General features: G+C 50.8%; 1 protein-coding gene across 14 annotated transcripts in view; it reads right to left on the bottom strand.

The window, feature by feature from the left end:
• EBF3 (EBF transcription factor 3) overlaps positions 1-12,500 on the bottom strand; it is a 128,640-nt gene that overhangs the window by 19,746 nt on the left and 96,394 nt on the right. For all 14 annotated transcript variants that reach the window (XM_055245380.2, XM_055245383.2, XM_055245392.2 and 11 more), the window contains one exon: positions 12,036-12,162. In XM_055245380.2, coding sequence (XP_055101355.1) covers positions 12,036-12,162 — 127 coding nt within the window. The remainder of the gene's footprint in view (positions 1-12,035; positions 12,163-12,500) is intronic.

Raw genomic sequence — 12,500 nt, 5'->3', positions numbered from 1 at the left:
TGCCTAGGGTCAGCCTGGGTTTCACACCAGTGACTCCAGCATCCCCCCAACCCGCTCACTGCAGGGTATTTCTGTCAAAAAGTCTTCTAAGGTTGAGAAAAACACTTGACTTCTAATTGGAATTAGAGCCGCCTCCTTCGTATCGGGAATATTGTTCTGGAATTCACACAGACAGCCCAACCGGGCCTCGTGCACAGGGACCAGCTTCCATTCACCACTGCCTGGCAGCGGATGGCAGCATTGTGATGTGACACCAGGCACAGAAAAGGGGACAGCTCATCTTCCTTGTACCAAAATAATACCCTTGCTGACAACTATTGGATTGCATTCAAACAATTCTGTTTACATACCTCAAAGAATACATTGGATGATGGCTTTTATAGTCATGTGGAAACTACATCTACCCAGCCCAGCCCTGCAGCTCAGAAAACTAAGGCACGTGGCCTCCTCACTTCGTGGCTTTAGCCTCTGGGGACGGGACTGAGGGAGACAGGCACTTCCCAAGGCAGAGGCTCTGAGGTCGGGAAGTGGGCCCCAGCTATCCTGTAACCCTCAAGCTCCCCAAGAAGACTGTTCTAACGTTTTAACCTAAGTGGAGAAATGCCTGGAAACAAAAGAGACACCAGCCAGTAAAAGCCACCCTCAACATGATAAAAAGATGTGTGCGATTGGATGCTGCATCCTTTTCTTTAGAAAAGGAACATCAAATGTCCCTCTGCTGCCACGCCTCCCAGAGACTTTTTGCAGGGAGGAGAGAGGTCTTAAGAACCAAACAGGAAATCTAACGCTCTGTGGAGAACCCTCTGAGCAATGGATTTGCACACTTTAAACCAGCGGAAAATCTGCACACAGAGGTAAACAGAAAAAGGAGCTTGCAAAGTCCAAGCCCCTCCCAAGGCCAGGGGTGTCCCTGCCAGGGTTGAGGACAGAGGCAGCCCCGTCCTGTGCTCTGGGGTGGGCCACACTCCCGTGGGGACGTTCCCAGCCACCCCATGCGCTTGTTCAGGCATCTGCCCTCCCCATAGGAGGAAGGCCACCCAACAGGTCACCCTCTGCCACATGGCTGCCCTACTCAGTGTGACGCGCACAGTAGGTGTTCAAGGTGATGAGTAACGCAGGCCCCTTGGAGACATCTGGCCAACACAGAAGGTATCACATTTTCAATTTTGAAAAGCCAAAGCGAACGTCATGTTTCTCGTATGTTCACAAAAAACAATGTATTCACAAATGTTCCTGGCAGTGTTTTCCATAATATCCAAATGTTCATCAATGAGTGAATGGATAAACAAAATGTGGTATATCCATACAATGGAATAGTACTCAGCCATGTACAGGAGCGAAACCTTGATACCCATTATAACAGGGATAAGCCTGGAAAACACGCAAAGTGAAAGAAGCCAGACACAAAGAACTATATATAATGTGTGACCCCGTTTATAGGAAACATCTGGAACAAGCAGATCCATAGGGAAAGGAGGTCGATTCATGGTTGCCAGGAGCTAGGGGAGGGCAGGAAAGGAAAACCAAGGCACAGGCCACCCTCCACACTCTCACTTCTCTATGGCTCTCACTTCTGGGGACCAGGACAGATCCAGAGATGGACGATCCCCAAGGGAAGGAGGAATGGGGCAACAGCTAGTGGACACACGGTTCCTTTTCGTGTGATGAAAACATTGTTGAATTAGACTGATGGCTGCACAAACTTTGTGAATGCACGAAAAGCCACTTAATTGTATACTTTGGGTGAATTCTATGTGAATTATATGTGAACAAAATACAGTGTTTTTAGTGAAAGTAACGTTTCTCATCTGAATTAGAATATATGTGCCAGCTCCGTCTATACTAAGGAAATACCTTCCCGGGCCAGAGTGCTGTTTAGAATAAAGCTGTGTCCAGTGCCTGTGTAAAAGCACAGGGCTCTGCACAGGTGTGAACAAGGCAGAGCCCAGCTGTGGGAAGGGCCTGGTGTGGGGAATCTATTCCCATTCAGGGAGAGTAACTCGGTTTCCCAACATTATTACCCTTTTCAATCTCCATGGAGGCATTTTTAACTCCTGGTTTTTCAGGCTGCATAAAGAAGAAAAGGAATGTTCTAAGGCAGAGAGGCTTTAAAGACATCACCAATATTAATGTAAACACTGGAATCCCCAAAAGCACGGCCCTTGAACACAGCATGCTAGATTATGTGTCTCCTATAAAACCATCCTGTTTCCACATAGGGGTTCCCAAATGCCAAGGTGTACTGGGACCAGAAGGCCATCATGTCCTCATCTGACCTCCTCCTTGCCACGGCAGCCCCCAACCCAACCCGGGCCTTCTCCCTCACAGCCGCATGCCCAGCTGGCGCTCCTTAACCTGGAAATCCTCAACCCCTGCTGCTCAGCCTCCAGGAGTACAGCCTCCATGGCCACCTCCCCACCACCTCCCCAGGGTGCCCCTCCTCTCAAATCCACCAGCACCTCGTCTGCTCCTCTTGTCGTCAGATGGAGCGCCTTCTTCATTTTGACTATTTTATTAACTTTTCCATGTCCCACTTCATTCCCACAAGACCTCGACTCAGTGTGATGATAAATGTGGCTTCTGCACCAGACACATGCCAGCTGCCATCCAGATACCAGGCCCCGGGCTGCCAGGATGGAGACCGTCACTTCCCACTGCCGAGTGGGCAGGTATGTCACCCCACCTGATACCCCCACCATGAGTGCCTATGAGAACCGATAGCTTCCCCGCCTCTCAGTATCACCTGCTGTGTCCAGGTGGGCGAACACTGGGAGCCAGGGGCAGATTCCAAACCATGCTGATGGTGAGCTTCCACAGCACGCCACACCTTCACATAAGACACCGTGCTCACACTACGCTCGTCCTACAGATCATTCCTGCCAGCTGGCATTTTGCAAACACACAAGAAAGGCAAATCACCGATGTTGGTGGAATCTGGGGTGGTGAGGAAGGGAAGCAGTCCCCTGGTGAACACGGGGCTTGGGCACGTGGCAGGCGTTCACTATCATGGTGCCACAGCAAAGCCAGGGCATGGCCTGGAACCCAGTCCTTGGGGTTGTACATAGCAAATGCCAGCTTCCCTGGGCAGGGGGCATGTGAAGCTGCAGCCCAATACCCTCCGTGGTGTCTGCCAGTGACACGTTTCTCTCCCTTACAGGGTATTAAGACTCAGTGGACTTCTGAAACAATCACCACCCCAGCCTATGGCCTGTTTACAGTCTTTAGTTGGGGACAGGCCACGGCCTGATGCCAAGCATGTGGTAAAGCAGTCTCGATGCCACCTGTCCTGAAGGCTCTTCCATCGTAAGAGCCCTGGAGGAGCTGCCACCCTCAGGTTGGTACCTGTTTGGAAGCTCAGTGCCCACAGGCCTAAAGCTTGCATGGGATGTTTCTGCAGTGTGAGCATGCTCCTTAGGAAAAACACCAAGTGGGTCTTCCCAACTAGGGCGAGAAGGGATGGCCATCAACAAGCATCTCACTGGCCCCAGCCTGGGTGCCTGGGGCTGAGACAAGAAAGGCCAGCGGGGAGATTCCCAGCCAAGGGCCTCCTTTAGAGAAGACAAGGAGGTAAGAAGATGGAGAAAAACCTGGCAGAATCCACCCTCCCCAATCCGACCCCCTGGATTTCCTGACTTTAGGCTTCCTCAGATGCCTAGAGGACAGGTCCAGGCCTCAGAGGCTCCAGGGCTCACTGTGCCAGGCTGTAAGCTCTCTATCTGGGAAGACACAGAAAGGGCTATCTCAAGAGTGTAGGGAGAGGGTGGCATCCAGAAAGGCGAGGAAGAAAAGAATGACCCCGGCCACACAGTACCTCTAAGAAACTTTCCTCCAAAGGTGATTTGCACCAATGCTGACCAAAATCTGCCACGGCCTCCTATCTCAACGGGAGCTTCTGTATCTAAAATTTCGCACGCTCCGTAATGACCCTTCAAGAGTGTGCCCTCCGCACACACTCAGGTTCCTTGTGAAGTCAAGTCGCTCCATGTGCTCATGAAAAGCATTTGAAAACTTCGATTTTGCCTTTTAGTGTAGCAAACAGTCCACATCGCTGACAGACAGCCTTCTATTTGTTGTTGTGGCTTTATTTTAAAACCACTCTAAAAGACAAAAGTTATGTTTTATTCATTTTGCTTTTTTTTTTTTTGGAGATGGAGTCTCACTCTATCTTGCCCAGGCTGGAGTGTGGTGCCACAATCTCAGCTCACTGCAGCCTCTGCCTCCCGGGTTCAAGAGATTCTCCTGTCTCAGCCTCCCGAGTAGTTGGGACTGTAGGCGTGCATCACGACACCTGGCTAATTTTTTTTGTATTTTTAGTACAGACAGGGTTTTACCATGTTGGTCAGGCTGGTCTTGAACTCTTGACCTCAGGTGATCCACCCACCTCAGCCTCCCAAAGTGCTGGGATTACAGGCATGAGCCACCACGCCCAGCCTCATTTTGCATTTTCTACAACAAATTAAAAAGGCCCAACTGATTGAAATGATAGTTTTGTAAAAGCACTTTTTCTCAGGCTAGGCTTCTGTAATCCAAGTCTCAGCCTAGAACCAACGTGCACAGACAGGTCCCAGGACCCTCCAAAAACAGCCTCACACGAACCCACGAGCAGCCAGGCTCCAGCACTGTCACTGACCCAGCTGTCCGGGCACACGCTGGAGCGAAACATAGTCTATCGATTCCAGCCATGGGCTGTTAGCATTGGGCCCGAGGTCCAGCCGCGTACATTTGGTGGGAGGGAGCTTGAGGCACTGGTAACTTATAAGCCAGAAAGAGAAACAGAGGCAGTGTTTGGTTCTTGTTCCTGTTCTTCCAGGACAACAGAGTGATCTATTTCACCTCCTCTTTGGTGCTGAAAGAACCACACACTTCTGTTTCAGGTCCCCTACTGACACGTTTGTGCTGATGTCTCCCTTGGTCTTCAGAGTTTAACCCGTGGGAGTTGTGGCTGGAGTGATCTGTGATATTTAATTTTACATCTTATTATCCCCGCTTTATTCTGCACTTCAGGTGATCACACTTATTTTGTTCTAAATGGTCTGCTGCTCTCTTCTCCCACAGTCCCACACCATCTCCTGGAGCCACTCCAAGCTGTTTTCAGAAGCACGTCCTTCTCAATCGGAAACTCAAAAGTCCGGAGCGTGATCCCACTCTACCCCCAACTCTCCTCCCTGCAGCCCCGAGAAGGACCACTGCAAGGTGGGTGAGGAGCGGGACCAGAGGACCCACCTACTCAGGGGGCTTAACAGGAAGAGGGCCGGGCCCGCCTCTGCCGTCCTCAACCCAACAATTACCAAGTGAAACCCGGATGACCCTTTTGTCCTTTGGGGAAGATGAATGGCCATCTCCTCTCTGCTACATTTTGTCAGGTTTGGTGCTGAAGAGTCAATACCTTCACCTTGACGTGGAAACTTTGTGATTTATCAGCTCCTTTCTCCTCCTGTGTTAGCATGGCCCCGATGAGAGCAGCCAATCGGGGTGCAGGGTACAGACTTGGTCACAGTCACTTGGAAAACGACCAAAGCCCCCTCGGATGACAGACAAATGTGTCTTGTTAGCAACAGCCCAAAAGCGCTTGACTTGTACTAATAACAAAAAGGCCATGCTGGTCACCGTGGGTCTAAAGACGAAGCACCCTGTCACCAGCCTGGTTGGGAAATTAGCAAATAATGTTCTTTTCCTTGATAAATGGGTGACAGCTCCCTCTCACCAATCATTTTTAACATTTTGATGCATGCCTATGATCCCACTGGAGGAACAGAAAAGTTTACTGGCCCTCAATTTTCAGATGATGAATGGAACTCTCTAAATGTGCGATTTCTGTATGAGGTATAGTTCATTTTAAGCAATTCTAGTAAATGGGTGTCACTGATTAGGACAAATAGTCTACTTGTGCAATAGCACAAACGGTGTGTCTCATTCTCCTGGCCTCCTTCGAGACGGGAAAGAGAGGAGACAGCAGTGACCCTGGAAGCCCTCCCGGCCCCACTCTTCAAAGGGCCGTGTTATCGAATCTCACCCCAGCACCCACTTAGCATGCTGGCAGATTAATTGATCACGGTTTGGGTTGATGCTATGCCATAGCAGTGGGGAGGTCAGCGGTGGGAGCCTGCCCTCCCTCCCTTCCTTTGTGGCTCTGCCTAAGGGGCCCTGAGGACCCTTGAAATGACCCGAGTGATGGCAGCGGGCCTCACTCCCAGGGGAAGGGGCTGAGGCACAGATGCATGCCACCCCAGTTGATATGAAAAAAAGTCACCCTTTGCCATCCATATTTAAACAAAGGACAAAAACTAAAGTGGTGTCAGGAGAAGTTGTGTTGTTCGAGTCATGCAGTATCTTGTGATTATCCCGATTCTGGGCAGGTCGAGAGTCAGCCTGAGCTGAACACACAGACCCAAGCTATTCTCTGATAGAACCAACTTGATAGAAAAGCAAAGGTGCCTGGAGGGTGTCTATTCTTGGGGGGTTCACTGGGATCATGGGGGGACACAGATGTCCTTGGACACCATTGACTGGTAGGGTTGAAGCAGGACAGCCAGTGTGGCTGCAGAAGGGCCCACTGCAGACAGGAACGAACAGTCAGCCACAGGGCGCCCCTGGCCACACCACGGGATGATGAGAGTCACCGATAGAATTGAGCCAAAGATTCCCCAAACTCCAGGACCCATGAGGAAAGCATGTGGTTTACATGGAAGGAAGGCATTAGCATTGAGTTGAGCATAGTAAAAATAGTATGATTTGTGGGCGGCAATTAAGCATCATTTGCTCTGTGCATCCAAGTAATTTGTTTCAGGAGCACCAGCCTGGGAGACAGCAAGCTGGGGCCGGCGTGGTCGAAGGGCACAATCCACTCCGCGGTGCGGACGGGACCGCCTCTCAATGCACACAAAAGATCTTTAACACACTTAAGAACCATGAGTGCTTTCACGAGGGGAGTGAAGTGGGACTAAATTGTGGACACCCGCCAGGAGACACGGGGGAAACCCTCACCCAGGGCCAGGACAGCCCTGGAGGACACAGCGTCGCCCCTTGACGCACTGCACGTTATGGCACGTTATGACTTAAAAAAAAAGAAGGAAAGTAAACCATAAATACTGTATCAGAAAGAGCAGAAACTGTTAGCAATTACTGGTTGAGTAACGATTTCATAAGCCTGAAGCTGAATGAACATCCTTGTGCAGAAAATAATCACTTTTATGTTTCCATCTAGTAACTGCATCCCGGGGCTGGGAGCGGTCCAGGTATTCCGCCGTCAAGAGCTCCCTGTGTCCACTTCGGATGTGGTTGCTATCGACTGCCAGTATCTTGTTTAGTAACTGGGTTCAGTCTGTCACAGACAACATGTTGACTCCCAGTAATTTGTGATAATTTCTTTAACTGAGCAAAAGAAATCTCTAAAACGAGGGTGGGTCAATCAACCATCCGGGCGCAAGAAACCAAGAGTAAGAACACCCGACCCAGCCACGTCCCCAGTGTCCCGTGAATGATGCTGGATGTCAAGCCACCTCTCCTAACTGGCCTCAGCGCTTTTGTTTAATAGGAAACCATTCCGCCAAATGGGCACTGTTAGAAAACGGTAACACATGCATTTGTGCCATGATGCTTCACACTTGAAAACATTGTCTATGAAAGCAGTTTCCTCAGTAACATAATTTCAATTAGATGCATACAAGTTCCAATCTGTCTTAATCAAATAACACTGTAATGCCTATATTCTAATTAAAAAATAATTTCTTTTATTACTCTTAACCATTTGATGCGTTTCTATGGGTGGAATTATAAATGCGAAACTGCTCAATTTGTGTATCCTGCGAGTTTCTCAGGTAGGACATTCTGGGACTATTTTAATTATTATTAAACAAGCAAATGGTACACTATTAGACAAATATTAAAACAAGCATTGCACTCAGTTATTAATTTGCACTATTCACTTTTAAATGCAGCAAATATCTCATTAATTTAATTTTAGGTGCCCACCAGTTTATATTGCATTTTACAGTCTAGAAGGCAATTTACTATTAACTGGCAATTACATACAGAGTGATTGTTAATTCTGCTCCTAAGTGCTAGCCGCTTGAAAATTGTTCTCTCTCTCTAATTTTTGACCTTCTTACAACAGGGTGAGGCACATGGGAATACAAAGAACCAGTATGGAAGCGCTGGACATGTCATTTGTGACTCATTCTTTTAATTCACCGTGCTAATCAACTGAACCGCCACAGCCTCCCAAGGTAATTGTGTCTTTATAGGAGTTGAAAGCAGCAGGCAAAAGGGCCTGGATGGACGGGGCCTGGCCTGCCTTCCCCTTCCCACTCGGGGTTGACTAATAGGGTCTGGTTCAGAAAAATCTGGTGTTTCTCAGATCACTGTAAACAGATCATTGAGTCCCTTTGCAAAGTCCCTCCCAGCCTCTGGCGGGCGGCCCCTCCTCTGAGCACAGGTTCATTAGCCCTCTGCCTGGCGGCCCCAGCCAGCCTCACGCGGGGAAGGTTAAATGTGAGGGTGTCCCGGCAGCCTCCGGGACTGGGGGACACTGATGGGAACCAGACGCCCAGGGGACGGTGCCTATGTCGTGACATGCAAAGGGGCTGGCTCAGTTTTCAGCGGGGGAGTGCAATTCCCGGTGATTACCTCATTGTCCCCATCAATTTTGGGGCAATGCAAATCAGACAGAAGCTTCCAGGTCAGACAGGTCTTGACCCTACCTTTCCTCTGCTCCCCAGCCTGTAGAGCCTGTATCCCTTACATCACCTTTGAAATGGATATTCCTGTTAATGACTGGGGTGTGGGGGAGCCAATAGGTTAACCTCCAGCCAGCAAAGGCTGGGCTGTGGCAAGCGTCACCAAACACCCACTCATGGGAGCATGTCTCGATGGAGGAAATCCCTGAAGCTTCAGGCAGCCGGGACCCTGAGCTTGTGCCCGAGAAGCCCAGTCAGCCCCAGAGTGGGCACGGTATGGGCTGCAGATATAGAAGGTAGGCACTTGGACAGGCTGGGTGGGGGCTGGAACTAAGGGGTCCACTGGTCCCTTAGTAGGAGGATATGAGACCTGGAGAGGATACCCCCGGCCAAGGAAGGCATCCTACCGGGCTGGAGGGCAACAGGAACAGGCTGCAGACAGGAGAAAGCTGCCCCTCCCCGCGCCAGCCCCAGAGCAGCAAGAGCAGGGCCCGGCCATGCTGGGAATTGAGGGGACGCTGACATTGCAGGCTCCGCCACGCCACGTGATACCTGCCAGCCAGTGACAGGCAGCTCCTCCCACCCTACACATCCGCATCTGTCTCCAAATGCACAGCCCAAGGCCTTTCTCTGCAGCACCGGGGGGCAGAATCCCCAGGAGACAGCAGGCGAAGTGCAAAGAAACGACTGGACCTCTCCGCAATCTTCTTTCTTAAAAAAGTCTCATTTCTAACAATAGCTCTGCAGACTTCCCCACCAAAAAGCCCACGTATGCAAAGATCTGAACTCATGAAAGGATCTGCTGAAGGCATCCACTAAAGCGTTCATCTGGGATGCGCTGACAGTCCAGTGTAAGAACAGGGGGCTTATTCATCCATTTCTGTGCAGAGGAAGTCAGTCTTGCCACATGCAAACACATGTCACTTTCGTGTCACAAACCAGGACTTGGCAGCAGACACAGGCACCTACACGGGAGCCCACCCCTGGCACGTGCCCCCCGAAGCTCAGGTGCTGCTCTATGGCTCACAAGCAATAATCAACACCTGCTTTCCTAAGGAGCTCAGGACTCGAGCAGGGTCCCACAGAACCCAGCGGAAGTTCACCCTCAGTGACTTTCCACAGGAAGGACCATTGATGGAGTGCCTGCCATGTGTTAGACACTGTGCACAAGTCATCCTTGATCCTTACCAAAACCTTGCCAGGTAGAGCAGAGGAGAAACTGGGACCACAGGAGTAAGCATATGCCCAGGTCCCAGGCTAACTGCAAACACCGGTCTTTGCACGGGGCCTGCAGCCTCTACAGCCAGATGTGCCAAGGGACTCAGGGTCATGTGGTACACATACCAACGGTTTGCACAGGAGGCATGTGGAAATATGCACTGTGTAGCTTCAGCACACACCAGCAAGGTGCCAGAAAGGACCCCCTGGCCCACGGTGGGATTCTGACATCTCGCCTCTCCCAGGCACCTGGGGCCTACAGATGCTGCACTTTATTGCACAGCAAAAGTTCTTAATTGTTGAAGTGTATGTAAGTGTTTAAAAGGTTCCCCAATTTTTAGAACTCCATTGTGACATGTCTTTATTTTTTAAAACACTGAGATTCCAAAACCTGGAGGAGCAGCCCTCTCTCCATCTCAGAGTCTTACATAGAAGCCGAGAGGTGTCCGGACATCAGCTCTTTGCTATGCCCACCTCCCCTGTGGTCTTCTGGCAGCTCCTGGGCGCCTGGTCCCGTGTGTGCTGGTCCCACAGAAGGTGGCCCCTAATGTGGGGCAGGCACTGCCTCTCCCATCCTAACCACTGGAGAGTGCTGAGCTGTCGACTGGACGCCTCTGGGACACCAGCCCTGGCCCGCTACCAAGACCCATCCAGGCACACCCTGGGGTGACGCTGGGCCTGATGTACAGTGGGCAGCGGCAGGATTTATATCTTGCCTTTCTTGCTCACTCAGTCCTTCCTAAGAAGAGAAGAGGTAGAAGGATGTCTATTGCCTTTTTAAACCTTCTGAAAGCAGAGGGGGCTTAGCATCCTCCATGTCACCCGCTCTCTGGACAGAGGAGAGGACTGTGTCCCAGTGGGTGTCCTTCAGGTGGTGATGGCAGGAGTTGAAGCCCCATCCTCCAGTCCAGGTTCCTGCTGTGGCCCTCATGGCCACCCCAGGACACCAGGCCACAGTCACCCAGCCACTGCACAAGCAGGTCAAGGCCATAGATAGTAAGTATTCATCTTGTTCACTGTCACTCGGTTCCAGCAGGCACTGTCCATTATTAAAAACATCTCTCAAATATCACAGCTTTTGGAGTTGGCTAAGATTAGAAATCAAAATGCAAACATGCCTTAAGTTGAAGTGGGTTGTTTGTTTTGAGACATGGTCTTGCTCTGTCACCCAGGCTGGAGTCCAGTGGCGCAATCAAGGTTCACTGCAGCCTTGACCTCCCGGGCTCAGGTGATCCTCCCACCTCACCATCTTGAGTAGCTAGGACCACAGGCATACACCACAATGCCCCACTAATTTTTAAATTTTTGTAGAGACAGGGTTTTGCCCTGTTGTCCAGGCTGGTCTTGAACTCCTGGACTCAGTGATTCTCCCGCCTCTCAAAGTGCTGGGATCACAGGTGTGAGCCAACATGCCCAGCCAATTTGAAGTTTATTTACGGCATTTCTCAACAGCAATCCCGAACAAGTGGTGCTAATTCAGCCCTCGCATGGACAAAGCATTGTATAGAACAACCGTAAGATAGCAAGCATGTGTAACTGCCTAGGCCACACTTCCTGCTGACAGGAGTCTGTCCTGCACCCTCAAAGAATACGGATCTCCTTTAGGAAGCAGTGTCATGTAGGGTTCAAGACCCCAGGCTGGAGCAAGAAAGACCAGGCTTACATGGGCTTTGCATTTACCAGGGGTGTGGCCCAGGCACTGACTTCATCACCTCTCTGAGCCTCGGCCTGTGCAGCAGAACAGCGGCGACTCCACGGGGAAGAGGCATGGAGACCAGTGGACATGCGGCCCCTAGCCCCACGTGGAGCCAGGCATGTGGGCAGCTGCCCCAGTGGTAGCTGGGTGGCTGTTGTTCCTAATGACTCCCCCTGCCACTTTATTTACAGGTGAGGAGCCCCACAAACAGAGAGAGGTACCGAAGGTCACACAGCCACGGGGGCTGCCCCATCCAAGGCTTCATACGCCATCTCAAAGAAAGATGTGGAAACCGCACATCTAGCTAAACCCACAGGCCAAGGGGGCTTTGCCCGTCTTCCCACAGACCCCTGCCCTCTCTGTACAGTCCTCCTGTGCCCTCATGAGCACCTCCTGGTGGGGAGGCCTCTACTGCTTTCCCGCAGAAGCTGGAGCTGTGAACTCACCGGTGTAGACAAAGCGCCCAGGAGCACCTTTGCAGAACTGCTTGGATTTGTAGGAGAGGGTCACTTCGACGACGCCAGGAATGTGCCTCGGTGGGGTCTGGACTCGGATGGCATGGGGAGTTATCAGCTACAAAAACCACACAGTGAACAGGCGCTCAGCGGCGCTGGCTGTGAGAGGCGGACACTTGCCAGTTGGATATAATTACCAAAATGAGCACAAATTGGACCATCGTCTTGGAATGCCCCCTCCTAGCTGTCACCCAGAGTCTCGGGACCTACAGTGTTTTTTAAGAAAAATATCTGCAAATGATCCCAGGTTTTAGTTTGCAGGAAAGGCCACAGGGCATCATTCATATGAAAATTGCCACCATATGTCTCCTTAAACCTGCTTCTAGTAATTCTAGCACTAATTGTTCCAGTGGACGGGGGACCTCGATGGCGGGTTTTAAACCCCAGGGCTGCAGG

Source organism: Symphalangus syndactylus, chromosome 2, assembly GCF_028878055.3.
Source record: "Symphalangus syndactylus isolate Jambi chromosome 2, NHGRI_mSymSyn1-v2.1_pri, whole genome shotgun sequence".
NCBI classification, from domain to species: Eukaryota; Metazoa; Chordata; class Mammalia; order Primates; family Hylobatidae; genus Symphalangus; species Symphalangus syndactylus.
The sequence above is the reverse complement of the archived record's forward strand: the minus strand, read 5'-3'. Positions and strand labels throughout refer to the sequence as shown.